Source organism: Amblyomma americanum, chromosome 10 (assembly GCF_052857255.1).
Source record: "Amblyomma americanum isolate KBUSLIRL-KWMA chromosome 10, ASM5285725v1, whole genome shotgun sequence".
Classification (NCBI taxonomy): domain Eukaryota; kingdom Metazoa; phylum Arthropoda; class Arachnida; order Ixodida; family Ixodidae; genus Amblyomma; species Amblyomma americanum.
Window position 1 is genome coordinate 124,619,516 of NC_135506.1, and position 14,645 is coordinate 124,634,160.

The 14,645-nt window shown below is 45.4% G+C and overlaps 1 protein-coding gene across 2 annotated transcripts in view; it reads left to right on the forward strand.

Annotated features, from left to right (window-relative positions):
• Positions 1–14,645, forward strand: part of LOC144107065 (LMBR1 domain-containing protein 2 homolog) — an 84,637-nt gene that overhangs the window by 23,246 nt on the left and 46,746 nt on the right. For both annotated transcript variants that reach the window (XR_013309211.1, XM_077640044.1), the window contains exons 6-8: positions 1,739–1,949; positions 7,456–7,533; positions 11,928–12,041. Coding sequence is in view for 1 of the 2 variants with exons in the window: in XM_077640044.1 (XP_077496170.1) it covers positions 1,739–1,949; positions 7,456–7,533; positions 11,928–12,041 (403 nt within the window). In the remaining variant the exon portion in view is untranslated. The remainder of the gene's footprint in view (positions 1–1,738; positions 1,950–7,455; positions 7,534–11,927; positions 12,042–14,645) is intronic.

Genomic DNA, 14,645 nt, shown 5'->3' on the forward strand with positions numbered 1-14,645 from the left:
CTCTCTAGCGCCTTTTATTCATCTCGTATCCCTGTTCAGCATGATCTCAGAATAGGCCGACACCGATGGGCTGATGTCTTGCAGCATCCATGCTTTTTCCACGTGTACTTAGAGAAAATTCAGAATAGGGCGGTTAGATTTGTTCTTGGTAATTATAATTGGCAAGTTAGTATGACGGAAAGCAAACGAAAACTTAACTGGCAAGAGTTGAAGGACCGTAGAAGGTACATCAGATTGAAATTTTTCCATGAGATTTATTATTAAAAAACTGGCATAAACCGCGAACAATATATCCAGGCACCTCATTATATATCAAAGCGACTGGACCACTGCTTGAAGGTCAGAGAATTTTCTTGCAACGGTGACGTCTTGCGTTATTCTTTTTTTGTTAGAACTGTTCGGGACTGGAACAGTTTGCCATCGAGCATTGTATGTATTACATCTAACGAAGCATTTTTCCATGCACTGCAATAATTGCTTTATACCTATAAATGAAGTCTGTACCCCCCTGCTGTAATGCCCTGCGGGGCAATGCAGGTAACTAATAAATAAATAAATAAATACTTGTCATTCTCTGTATTCGATCGTTATTTTCTTTGACATGCAACGACCATGCACATTACGCCACTGCATAGACAAGCACAATTTCTTCTTTTCGTTCCCTTTGGGTACATCTTTTTTCTCAATTTGTGGAGCTGCTTTCTGGCCTTTGGTACTTGGTTTTTCACAAAGTTTTTTTCATTTTTCCTTTGTACATTATTTCTATCTTCGTCTCTCTTGCTTCCCTCGCTCTTCTGTTGCTCCCGCCAACAGGCTATGGCTGCCTTCACCGTTCTCACTTGTTACAGTGCTTCTGTCACCACTTGCCAAAAGGACATGGGAGCTTACCCTCGGTTCCATCTTATAATGTTCTGGAATCTGGTCGCCACTTTTAATTAGTAGGGTGCCTAATTAAAAATGGCATGTAATCTTCAGGATGTGAAAAATATGTAAAGTCATTCGACTGCGAGGAATTTGTTTTTCTGCTGAAATTATGAAGAATTACCCATAACTACATATAAATACCTTTCTCACAATGCACTCTGAAGGATTACTATCGCACAGATGCTGTAACAGAACGACAAGTAGCTGTTTTAGGGCGTAATATTTTTTTTTGTAGCGCTACCTCTAGTTAGAATGGAGACAATCTATTCTACTCATTGAATTTTTGCAAGAAGCACAAGACACTACCTCTGTGTACATTTGAAAACAAGACCATGAGAGAAATCCTCCTGAATACTGAGTTACTGCGGGCATGTCTTTGGGACAGTGCATGCTGTGACACTTAATAGGGCTGCCTTCTTCACCATTCATGATCACTGAGCACTAGAAGAATAATAGCATCATATATGATACGCTGTGTGCTCAGGAGTCAAAGGAACCCTGGAATGATTTCGATAGGCACGTTCTACTGTAACAGACCTCTAGAGGTGGTCTTTTTTAAAAATCGCTGCTGACCCTTCTGCCCACTGACGTCACCAGGGTGGAATGTATGTGCAACGGTCGGTTAATGTGGGGGAACGGCACCTCCAGACCAATGGCTGCAAAGTGAACATGCGTGTGCTAGCTGTGAAGGGGGAAGGTAAGTTGCAGACCAGCAAATGTAAAGTGAGCATACGTGCAATGGTCATGAGGGGGTCTGGAGACGGTGATTTCCAGGCTGGCAGTCACACATGAAGTGTATGTGTGTGTGGTGCAGGGCCAAGCTGAAGGTGGTGTGCGTGAGTGCCAGCAACACATGGGGCCTGTTCCTGCTGGTGCTGCTGCTAGGCTATGGCCTGGTGGAGGTGCCCCGGGGCCTGTGGCAGCGAGCCCAGCGGGGGCATGCCCTGCGCCACGCCTACTTCCGTGCAGCCAAGCTCAGCCTGGAGCGGGCTGAGGCCCAGGAACGTCTCGATGACCTGCTACAGGTATGGGGGTGGGAAACAGTGTTAACGAGGGAGCAGAACGCCGCTCCTGGCTCTCTCTCTGCAAAACTCCTTTCTTTCCACTCGCCTTTCAGCGTATGCTCAGATACTGGGTAAGCATTTCTTGCATGCGCTTCTTTTTGGCTGCCAGACGCTTGGTGCCTTATTGGTGTGGTGACCCTTGTTGATGTGCGGACCGCCCGGGAGTCAAGGTGACGTCTCTGCTGATGAAGGAATTGATTTCAGTCCATCCATTGCACACACACATCATGTATTGGTGGTTCGGACACCCTAGGTGTTTATGTGGCATTTAAAAGTTGGTCAAGTGGGAGATGCAGGACAGTGTAGCATCTAATCGGAGATAAAAAAGCACAGGGAACTGTCCCTCCTTCTTTTCCTCTCTTACTTGCCACAAGTAAAGTAAATGAGAATTCACTATACTCATTCGTTTTGCAGCAGAAGCTGTTCTGTTTAGCATTTCATGGTGAGTTGCGTGGTTTGTATCCATTTGCACAGGCCATCAACATCTAATCATGTGACTGGATATTGTCAGGTGATCGACAAATTCATGGTCACATGACATCATGTGACTGGTGAGAGGCATGTGGCTGTCTACCCGCTGCAATCATTGCGGTAGTGGAGGTTGCCACATGCTGTTCGCCGCGTGAGCAGGTGTGCTTGGAGATCACGTGTCTTCAGGGTGGCTGCAGCAGAATTGGTAGAACGAGGATAGACAAAGGACCAAGCAGCACAGACATGGACGAAGCTTGGCCCAGGCCGAATCCAAGGCCGCATGCAAGGACGCATCTGACATGCTGTTGCTTCCTTGTGCAGTCTATTCATTCTGCTTCCTGATCTCCATGGTTCAAGAGTCACTTCCTGCATCTTGTGAATATATTCTGTAGGTGAATATTTGTCTGATTTGGTCAAAAAAGCAACATTTCGCAGGCAGTGCTATCTGTCGTGTTCCTGAGGAATGAGTGCTGTGGACAGGATAGCGAGTTTGCACCACTGAGCCTGATTTGCAGAAACCGCATTTGTATCTGGCTTCCGCACTGGATACCACACAGAGTGCTGTTTGATCTTTTGGAGTCACTGTGTGCTCATGAAAATGTCAGCTAAATACCATGTTGATAGTCCTGGATCCCTCAGCACCATGCAGGGGGAGTTCAGTGTATCGCCAGTGTTGCTGACCGGTTGTTGCTCGGTTAGATGGTTGCTCGTCGGAGTCTTCGTTTCATGTCATCACTCTCGCTTCTACTTTGCGTTCTGCAATGCTTGGTGCTTAAAAGCATGGCACGAGACAGCGGAATCATCAAGTGCACACTTCCAGCTGAGGGCTGGCCTGACGGAATTTCTGTTCCTCGAAACCTGGAGCATGCCGAGTGTGGCCCAGCTGCTGCTCACAAAATGACAAAAATACAGCCATACTCTCAGAAATAACTGTAATGATGACTATATACTAGAGTAATCATATCTTTAAAAATGCAAATGGTGCCTTCTCAATATTTTCAGATTTTTGTTCAGTATCCATTTAAGATGAACTGTTTTGTGGGTCCCTCAGTTCAATACGAATTTTGGCAGTAACTGCAAACTGCGGCAGCTCTGCGCAGTGGTGCTTATGCACAGCACTTTCCAGGCAGCAAAGAAAAGGAAAATATCCCTGCAAGAAAACCTGCCCCAGGAAGAAAGCTTCCTTGCACAAAAGTGGGAAAGCTTTCTTACGGAGAAGCTTTTCTGGGGAAATGCTTTCTTGCGCATGTCGGAAAAGCAGAGCACCCTTACCCCTGCACGTGCGTAGTGCAGACATGGCCAGATATCTGCGCCGAGTTTGCGTCACTGATATCTGGAAGGCAGAAACAGACTTGGTATACCCGCTCATTGGGTTGGTAACTGCCACGCTACCAGCCTGACTGCGCTCACTGCAGGACAAAGGCCCCTCCTATATCTCCCCGGTTAACCCTGTCCGCTGCCAGCTGTGGCCATTTTATCTCCACAAACTTGCTGCACAACTTGACCACCTTCGGATGAGCTCTTATCCGCAGAAAACAAACCAAGAAAGGAGCACAGGTTGTAGGTGATAGTGCTGTAAGAGAATGGAATAGTGCAAAATGAATGAAATCAGGACTAGACGCCGTGAGCGAAAAATCTCTCCTCCTCCTCCTCGCAATATACGCCACTGCCCCAACAGATAGCGCGCGACGGCAGCGCCTCCCGCTCGTCTCGTTCGGGCTCAGTGGGGTTGTGTGGGCAGGCAGAAATCACGCGGTGAACGGCGAACAACGCAGCGCATATCCAAAGCGCGTTCACCACGAATCTGCGGCTTGCTGCCCGTTCGTTGGCGCAGAAGCTATGCTGACGTTCGGGGCATCGGGTTTGTCGAGAACGATGTGCCGATGAACTACGACTGCAACTTGAGTCCCGCATGTTTCGGCAAGGCGCCTGGCAACGCTTCTACGTGGTTTGGTGCTCTGCGCATCCGTTTCACCGTACGTACAAGAGCGATTTGTCTAACGGGCAAGGCATCGCGCCGAACGGGCGATGGTGTTCTGTGGACTCCCTGGCAGTGCTGCAACACGCTGTTGCGTTCCACTCTTAAAGGCGAAGCTTAAGCGTCCTCCAATTTTTTGACACAGGCATATGTAGAGGATGCTGTAGTTAGTTTGAGTCGAGAACAAAGCGGCATATGCTGCTGAAAGGTGTGCCTTAAGCCAGTGGCGTTGACTTGCTGTTGCGATGTCGTTGTCCACCGCCTTGCATGTGCTAGTGTGGCCTTGCATGTGGGTGGCAGGTGCAAAGCGGTGTTGTCGGTGGCATTTTGACACAAAGGTCCTGTTTAGCGGAAAGCCCGGTGTCTGTGTTGCTGTGACAGGAAAATCCTGATTGATCGAGAGGGTGGTGACATTGAAAAGGGATTCCGCTGAAAATGAGAAAGATAGCCAGGTGGAATCGAACCGCAGTCCTTTGGGTCGGGAGCCGGGCGCACTACCTCTACAACACTGAGGAATGTCCATTTAGTGTGATGAATGGGGGCCTTGTACGACAACTCACACCGCACAGTAGGCCAATTACATTACAGGAATACTTGGCTAATTGCAGTCACTAATTAGCATCACTAGTTAATATGGACAATGATGTGTAATAAAGCAGTACGTGATAGGTACAAGTGTGTTGATGTCAGCAAAAGGGGACACCCAAGCGACCACGTGGACCGCATCGTACTAAGAGAAGGCTTCGCTTTGAAAGCTAGAAAGAAAGGCCGAAAATCTGAATTTGATTAGTATTTGGTAATTGTATCTGCTTGTGCTTTTTGTTCTGTATGCTGTCCCGAAGTTTCATTGCTGAAATGAAATGGGAAGTGCCGTATTTACTTGCATAGTTTTTGTCCACACGTAATTTGCGCACCCTGTATTTATTACCCAGATTTATAAAAAAAACTTTTACTTCGCATATTTTGTGCTCCCTGCTGCTCAAGTTCACTAGCATGCACACAGATGCGCACAGAGCAGGCTTGGGAATATGGGCATCGCCACGTGTGGCTATGAAATGTGTGAATCGTTTGTAAATTGGTTCCAGTAAAAAAAAGTTCAATACGTACCATTTACTCGGCTCGCTCGGTCGCTTTTCCATATGTGCGGCTGTGAGAGCAAATTTCTGGTAACCTCCGGGGCATGCGTCGCGTCAGAATCTGAAACTGCAGAACCATTAGCTGTTCTGTTTGCTGCTGCTCAGTCATTCATCAAGTTGGGCCGCATGCGAGGGCCCCGACTGACTGCTGGTTTTGCGATTGTGTCGTTCTGCGTTTATTGCTTTGAGATGCGCACGCGCTGTCATGCCACCACTTGGGGAACTACGTAGCGGCCTTATGCAGAGGTGATTCGGGCTAATTGGTTTATGGCTACACGGAAAGACGGCAGCGCAACGAAAAAATGGTCAGCACTTGTGTTCGTCTATTTTTTCATTGTGCTGCCATCATTCCTTGTATACATTGCGGGGGGGGGGGGGGGGGGGGTTATGTGTCGACTTATATTTGATATTTAAAGTTAACTCTTTTTTACCAACGAGGGACATGAGTTGCAGGGTCAACTTATTCGCGGCTATATACAGTTTACATTGCACGTTACGACTTTTGCAGACAACTTTGCGAAATGTCCACATAATTTGCGCACCCCCTATCTGAAGCATTAATTTTAGGAAAAAAAGTGTGCAAATTACGCAGATAAATACGATGCTCTAAAAGGATTATACTGTGGACTGTGGTGGCTGCGCATTGTGGGGAAATGCTCCAACAATGCATTTCTCTCTGTTACAGATTTCTGCCTATATATACTCACTGTGTGGACCAGATTTCTTTGTAACTGTTTTGTCTATTTTTACCCATTTGTACTGTTGCAGTTCAGGAACCACTGTGCAGGTTGAGGCATTCTTTGTTTTACTTGTGAATTTTAAATTTCTTGTATGGAATTTTCTTCTCAGTCTAGATACATCAACAAACACTGCATCGCAAAAATTCAAAACCACAATTTCTGCTTTGCACAAAAAATTTCTAAGAATGGCTTGACCTGTAGCATGCCAATAAGAATGCAACAAATTTTGAACCAGCCTTCTGCCACATTTTCTTTACTCTGCAGCCTTTTCACAAGATTCAAAGGAAAAATTTATATTAGAAAAAATTTTCTGGAGATATAGCAGTGAAATTTTCTGAGAGTAGTCATAAAATTGTCTCTTATATGTTCAAACAATTTCGTAAATACATCAAGAGAAAAAGCTTTTGCTGCAAGCTGCGTCCCCCTTAAAGGGAAGGCTAAATTGTTTTTTTGAGAAATCGAGGTTATTCAAGAATTCGAATCTATGAAGCTTCTATGTAAAGCTTGCGAAGAAGTTTTGCGCTAGCACTTAGAGTGGTGACGTAATCACCAGTTAAAACCGCGACGATGTTCAGGCTTATCCTCACCGTGTTGTAGGAGTGCGGGGAAACTCCTGATGACGTCATTGTTGCTAAAATTTCAGATGTCTGCTACCTTCGTCTACGTGCTGTTGTGCGTCTTCCGATGCCACCAAAGAATGCTTCGTGAGCTTCACCTTCGACAGTATTCGTTTTCTTCGTTGAAACAACTGCTTCTTCACTGGAAGCTTAGCACCGCCATATGTGACGTCATCATTGCGGCCTCTGCCTCTCGCTGTGCACTGCAGAGAAGCCTGAACGGCGCCGCCGCTTTAGTCTGTGATCATGTCACCATTTTAAATGCTAGCGCAAAAAGGTTTTCCATTCTTTACCTGCTAGTATCACACATTTCTCTCGTTTGAACTTATCGGATTCTGATACCTCTTCAGTTGCCCTTTAAGGTGAACTCCCGCAAGTTTTGGCAGCAGGTCAACGCTTTTTCTTGGGAGCCCTCCTTTGAGTTGCTTCATTTTGGCTTGTATCTGGCTGCAGTAACTGGGGGTGTGCACGGGGCAGGAGTACATTGTTGGTGTGTGGCCCTAATGGAGCTGTCGTGGTTTGCAGGAGATCCAGCATGTATCGGGCAGCCTCAGCTCGGGGCACCATCCCTTGCGTCGCCATCTGGATGTCATCTTGGCCAAGGTGCGGTTGCGTCTCTTTGCTTGCGCTGCTCGCGGCAGCCATGAGAAGGGGCTCACACGGGGGACTCTCCCCCCCCCTCCTCCAGGCTGTTGCGGTCCCATTTGGAAGGATGCAGTGAATCCGACACTCGTTGGAGCCACTATGGCAGACTATTGATTCCTATAATAGCTGTACTGCGCTAATAAGACAGGACATCAGGCATACTTGTAATGAATCAGCACCGCAGCAGTGGCCAAGTGGTTGAGCATCCGCCTCGCATGCGGGAGGTGCGGGGTTCGATCCCCAGTGCCGCCAGGAACCCACCAGTGATACAGTGGGTAGCTTTCCCCTGATCTGGTGCTCGGCTTATTTTATGGGTGAAATGCTTGGGAAATGGGTCTTTGACCCCACCTTGAGAAGTTGAAACTGCCTTGTGCCAAGGCGCTTTTTATCCACAGATGCCCTTGTGCCATAAAAATCCATCATCATCATCATCATACTTGAAATGAAAATGACACCATGGGGTGCGCAGATGTCGAACTGTTTATTCATGAGTGAAAGCACATGCTGTAAAAGCGGGAAACCGAAGTACGCAACCACCTTTCTCATTTGTACAAGGACCCATAAAAAGATAGCACTCAGGGATCATATTTTTCTTTTCTTTGGTAGACAAAAACACACAAATAAAAACGCATAATTTTCCAAGTCTCCTGTCCCGTTTTATTCATGCAGTCCTGCCTGTTATTGAAATGAACCAACTATCCCGCAAGGACGTTCTACTGCGCATTCTTGTGGCTGGCACAAGATGGTGTTGTCAATACCCTCTCTGTGGAGGCTTGTCCTTTTGGTTTGTCGTCACTGCAGGTGCAGATTTTCATTTAGTTCTGAGCGGGTCAGGCAGGTGCCCCACCCAGGCTTTGTGTAAAACAAAAACTTCTCTCAAATGCCACCTCTGTGGGAAAGCTGAGTGCAAACAAACCAGTGAAGCATTTTAGGAGGCGCTGTGAGAAGTGTAGTTGCCAGTATATAATTGTGATGAGGAAGGGATCATTTGCTGGTGGTTTTTTGGTAATGGTAATGGTGAATAAGGCCCTAGTTTCCCACAGTTTGGCAATAAATCGCGGATTTGAGCATTTTTTGCAGAACTTTCTGTTGGCTGCCAAAATCTAATACAGTTGTTATACGCGTCAGTAGAAATGAAAACATATCGCTTCCCTTGAAGATCTTCAACAATTCAAGACTGCCATCGAAAATCATTTTTTTTTTGTCATAACTGCCGTACTCCCCGCCCACCCCTCATGTAATACCCCTTAAATGGGGCCTTTGAGGACTTAATAAATGAAATGAAAAAGCACTAATTTACCTTATTTACACAAATGCAACACGAGCGAGAGTTTAAGGTAGAAAGATTTTAATATTAATGCAATTATAACGAAATCCTGAACTGTAAGGCCAACCACAGCTGAAGGAGGATCCACAGCAGGCAAGGTTTCTACCAGAAAAAAGGTTGGAGTTTGTAAGGGTCCCTGGACTTAGTAAAAAACCTTCTGTCCTGGCTGCTGAGTGGCAGATGTACCTGAAAGCTGCTCGAGAACTAAACTCCAGAGACAGAGACCTCGCATAGTTTCTTTCTAAGCATGCCGAAGAACGTGGAGATTTTGATGTCCCGTCTTTCTGGGCTGGAATGGAAGAAGTCATACCAATGCTCTGTTCCATTACAGTAATTGCGGAGGTCTTGTATTAAACAAGCACCATAATTTGAGTGAAGATAACATGAAACTTTGCATAATGCTGAGTTGCAGCAGCAACCGTCAATTTTAGAAGACGGACCTCTGCAGTGTAACTTGCACCTTGGTTTCATGCATCTTGTGCTTCTCGTGGAATCTCACTGGTTCTTTACTCTCCATTGGTTTATTTATTCAAATACCCTCAGGGCCCGAAGGCATTAAAGGGACACTGAGAAGAAATTGAAGTTGGCTTGTATCGATAGAATAGCAGCTCCTGATCACAAAAACGCCACTCTTACTGAAAACAAAGCTCTTGTAAGGTAGAAAATAGCAAGAACCAAAATACAGGTGTCGCCGCCACAGGCCAATCTCGCAAGTACAAGCGTGATGACTTCCTAGGACAAGAGGTGCCACCTTGGAGGAATTTTCCTTACTTCATGGAAGTCACGAATCTCTGAGGCTGGCAAAGGAAGGTTGCGCACTGCACCGGTAGCCGCGAGAAATCACGGAGTCTGCATTTACGTCACGTATCACGTCACTCCGTTCTGTGACGTCATAAGAGTTCTCCGTGTCGTCATAAGAGTTCTCGAGTTTAAATCACAGTGGCGGGAAAAACTTTCTCAACTTCGAATCCAAATTTCTTTGAAATAAATGCATCTTTCGCGCCCGGAAAAGCGGCAACAAAGCCATGAAATGCCGAAGTATCAGATTTTGCTAACAAAAAAAAATGATAGAGTTCTCCTCAGTGTCCCTTTAAAAAGGGGAGTGGTAAGGACATACATAGGTCAGATGCAGCGCAGCAGAAAAACAAAATAGAAGAAATGAAAACGCAGTGAAAAATGAACAAAACGTAGCACAAAATAAGGCAACAGAAGGCAAAGGGGAAAAAACAATTCCCCCAAAAAAGAGAACATTTCCGGCAGACAGCAATAAGACAACGAAAATAAAAGCAAATTAAACTGACTAAAATCTACAAATAAAGATTACATAGGGCAGTCTTAAAAGAACTTGGGTTAGAAATATCGACAATGTGCCTGGGAAGGTGGTTCCAACTGTCAGAAGTGTCGGGGACAAAAGAAGAAAAAGCGTGTTTAGTATGGCATGACGGAACACCTGCTTTGCGAAGATGACCAATGGGGCCTGAAACATATGTAGTGGTAGTTAGTAGCCTGCTCTTAAGGACAGGATTGTAGTAATAGATCTTATGAAATAGGCATAAGCACGAAATTTTTCTGCAAAGTGAAAGAGGTGGCAATGATAAGGTAGTTTTCATAGCAGTAACACTAGAGATACGGTGATAATTGGAAAGTATGAAACGTGACGCACGGTTTTGAACAGATTCAATTTCAGTAGCTAATGATGACAGGTCAGGGTCCCAGATAGATGCTGCATATTCCAATTTAGGCTGAACAAGTGTTTAATAAAGGAGAAATTTTATTGAAGTAGAAGAAAGGGAGAAGTTTCTGTGCAGGTATCCCAGCATGCGGTTAGCATTGTTAGTAATAAATTGCACGTGCAGATTCCTAGAAAGATTAGAAGTTATGTGCACACCAAGGTACTTATACGAAGACACAGTTTCAAGAGGGATAATATTAAGGTCGTAAGTGGTTATTCCAGTGTTACATCGAGAAACACGCGAATGTTTACACTTATTAATGTTAAGTTCCATGTGCCATAATTTGCACCATTCTGAAACTTGGTTAATATCGGATTCAAGGGCAGAAGAGTCAGGGTCACTGTTAATTTCACCCTAAATAATGCATTCGTCAGCAAAAAGACATGCAGAAGAAGCAGTGTTGTTAGGCAAGTCATTAATATAAATGAACCCTGGGGAATGCCTGAGCCCACTGGAGAGGAACGAGAGTTGGATTTATTAGCAGTCACATATTGAGAACGATTATTGAGGAAAGACTGAAGCGACGAGATGATGTTAGGGTCGAGATTGAGATTATTTAATTTGAAAAGTAGTAATTGGTGAGAGACTTTGTCAAAGGCTTTGGAGAAATCTAAGAATATACAGTCAGCTATGGCACGCCGGTCAAGAATGAAATGAATTAGTGATAGTACCCCGTGCAGCTCTCCACCTGCCTGCACCTTTGCTTTTCCCAAAACCCTTTCTCATCTTCCCTTTTTTATGTTTGGAAATAATTGTGCATGTACAAGACAGGACATGAAAAGGGACACGCACCCTTTTCATGTGGTGTCGTGTCTGTGCACAATTACTTCTGAATGTATGAAATACCAACTTGCCCCAATTGCAACCCTTCTGAACTGCATTTTCCCTGCTGCCCATGGAAGTGCGCTGAGCAGGGAAGGGAGCCAGTGCCATTGTGCCCACTCTTATATGTTGTGAGCGCAACTTAAAGAAGTGAGTGCCTTTTGTAACCTGTGGTTTAGCCTTGGCTAATAAGTGACTGTGCTGTGCCATGTATTGTATCCTGATGTAAAACCTGCTTGCATTTAAGCTTGCTGTCTGTAGTGCATCACAGTGTGTCACAAGGCCCAGGTTGCATGCCTCTCCAGAGATGTCCAGTTCTTTAGGGGGGCCCAGTGGGTAATGCAAGGTCGAAGGGCTTTGCTTTGGACCAAATGGCTGGTGTTGGAGATGTGTCCTCCATTTTTGTCACCACACATTCCTGAAGTGGAGAGGCACTGAGCGAGACTTTCTCTTTGCCTTCCTGGACGCAGCTGCCGGAGGGGACCAAGGTGGGCAGCTGCTCGCGGCAGCGCATCAACACGGAGGTGGATGTCCTGTCTGGTTCGGCGGTCACCGAACGCAGCCTTGTTCGGCTGCACCAGCAGGTGCGTCACTTTCGGCCTCCTGGCACTGCGGGTGTCATGTTGCTTACTGCCTTCTATCAATGCTCGCAGCCTTCTCTTTATGCAGACCATGCAGTAGGGTATGTGAAACATCTTTGTACGTCTTGTTGCAGCTGCATTTGCAATAGGCTTATTTTTTCCTGCATGAAAGCAGCACCTAACTCAAATGAAAGATGGTGATGGTGGTGGTAAAAACTTTATTGGATGCATTGGGGCGAGTTTTAGAGGAGAGTGGAGGGTTTCACTGCTCCCTTGCCTGGGTGGTAGTCCTCATTCTGGACAGGGACACCATTGGCAGTCCTGCTGCCCTCTTTGAACGAGAGCCCTCTGGGACTCCAGGTCCAAGCGGCTGGACAAGGTCGCCTCCCAGCCCTCTCTCGTTGGCTGATTTACTCTCTTTATTTGCGGATTTTTCTGGCAGGCCCATACCATATGATATGCGACTGCCCACATCTCACAAAATTTACAGTACCCCGATGAAGTTGGATCTGTGTGTTTTAGAATCGCAGGGCTTAGAAAGGACCCCATTTGCAGCCTTCTGTGGTGTCCTTCCTCAGTTCTATCCAGGCCCTTGGCGTGCTCTGGGAAGGTCTGTCTACTGAGGCCCTGATATGTTGTAAATAAAGGAAGAGAAAAATTTGTTGAATGCAGCCTATTGCCAAGTGCAAAGTGGACTTCATAACAAGAAAAAAAAATTGCTGGTGGTTTAACCCTGGTGGAAAGAGAAAAGCTACATCTGAAACTGAAAATTGGTTTTTGGGGAAAGGAAATGGTGCAGTATCTGTCTGGGACTGAACCTATAAGAGAAGGGATAAAGGAGGGACTGAGAGAAGAAAGGTGCCCTAGTGGATCTCCCTGGCTACCTTTGTGGTAAAATTGAAATTCGTTTTTGGGGAAAGGAAATGGCAATGGCATAGTATCTGTACATCTGGCAGTATCTCTCTTGCATCTGGACACCTGAACATGTAAGGGAAAGGATAAAGGAGGGACTGAGAGAAGAATGGAAGCTACCTTTGTGGTAAAATTGAAATTGGTTTTCAGGGAAAGGAAATGGTGCAGTATCTGTCTCAGATCTGGGGGGGGGGGGGGTAACCTACCTTTGTGGTCCAGCTGGCAATTTCCATAGATAGCCATAGGGCACACACACAGTAGTAGGCATTTTTTTTTATTTGTTAAACATCTTGCTTCCTTGGAAACACATTAAAAGCGCCCACACAAGGCAGTGTATATTTAATATAGCTTCGGTGATATTTACTACTGTGATACTGCTCCTTTTATAGGGAGTTCATCCCATTCCAAACAATGCACAAACCCTGCAGATAATTTCAGAAAGCGAAATTGAAAAAGAAATTGGTGTTTTCGGGAAAGGAATGGCACAATGTGAGACAGGCATCATTTTCTTTTCTTAAAACCAACTTTTTTTCCCTTTGCTTAGGGTAATTTCCCTTCCTTAAAACCAGCTTTCATTTCACTTTCCTTCCTTTAGACTTTGGAATGGCCAGAGACATGGTTGGGTGTCCATGGAGAGAGGGGCCATTTTTTTTCCTCCCTTTAGGCACAGTTTGGGATCCACACAGGTATGGTTCATGTGAGACAGGTGTAATTTCCTTTCCTTGAAACCAACTTTCATTTCAGTTTCCTTCCCTTGGGTGTCTATGGAGATATGTGAGACTGGCACAGGGCTCATTTCCTTGTGTGACCTCTAGCGATATTTGATGGCTGGAAAAGCTGTGGTAGTGTAGCTTTTTGCTAAAAAAAAAGTAAAGTGAGGGAATAGAGACCAAAACTTCCCAAACCTTTTCTCCTCCCGCAAGGGTAGATAAATTCACCCCTTTATTATGGTGGCTAGAGGGGGGAAGTGTGAGCATTGGAGCCCCAGAGAGGTAACACCAATTCAAGACAATGCAGCAGGGCTGCGGTCAGCAGTGAGATGCCTCTGTGCAGCGCTGGCGGCTCCCCTCTGGGAAATGGGGATTCTGTTCTCTTGCTTCGCATTTTCTTGCAGCACCTAAGGTGTGTGTCCTAAGGGACTTCTGAAGTCTCAGTGAATTTAGTCTATGTGAAGGACCTATCCTGCAATTAAATCCGCTTATTGCATTGTTGACTGTTAACAATTAGCGTGCAGGTTTGCACCTTCGAAACAACTTTGCGTAAGGAATGCCGAAAGCTTGTGCACACTGGGCAGTTATTTGAATAATAATTTTGCCATTTCTAACTTTCAAACTACTGCAGGTGCAGGTGATAATGTAATTGTTTGATCTATTCGCGCTCTTTATCGAATGCCAGTTGTATGACTGGTGTAAGGAATTGTGAGAGAACTGTGGCACTGGTTTTTGAAGCCGAAGCTCGCTGAATAAATGGGAAGGGCAATATTTACTTTCAGCACTGCTCATTTCAGTACATTCAAGCATTTAATGTGGGCCCAGTACAATAAATAAATAGTCAATCTAAGCTTAATAAACAACAAAAGGCAGTTGATTTCTCCATCAGCAGTAAATATTTGCAGATAGCATGATGGGGGTAACCGCAGTTTTTGCTTGGGGTAAAGGAAACAGACTTTATTTTGCGAGTAAATTAATCAGCACA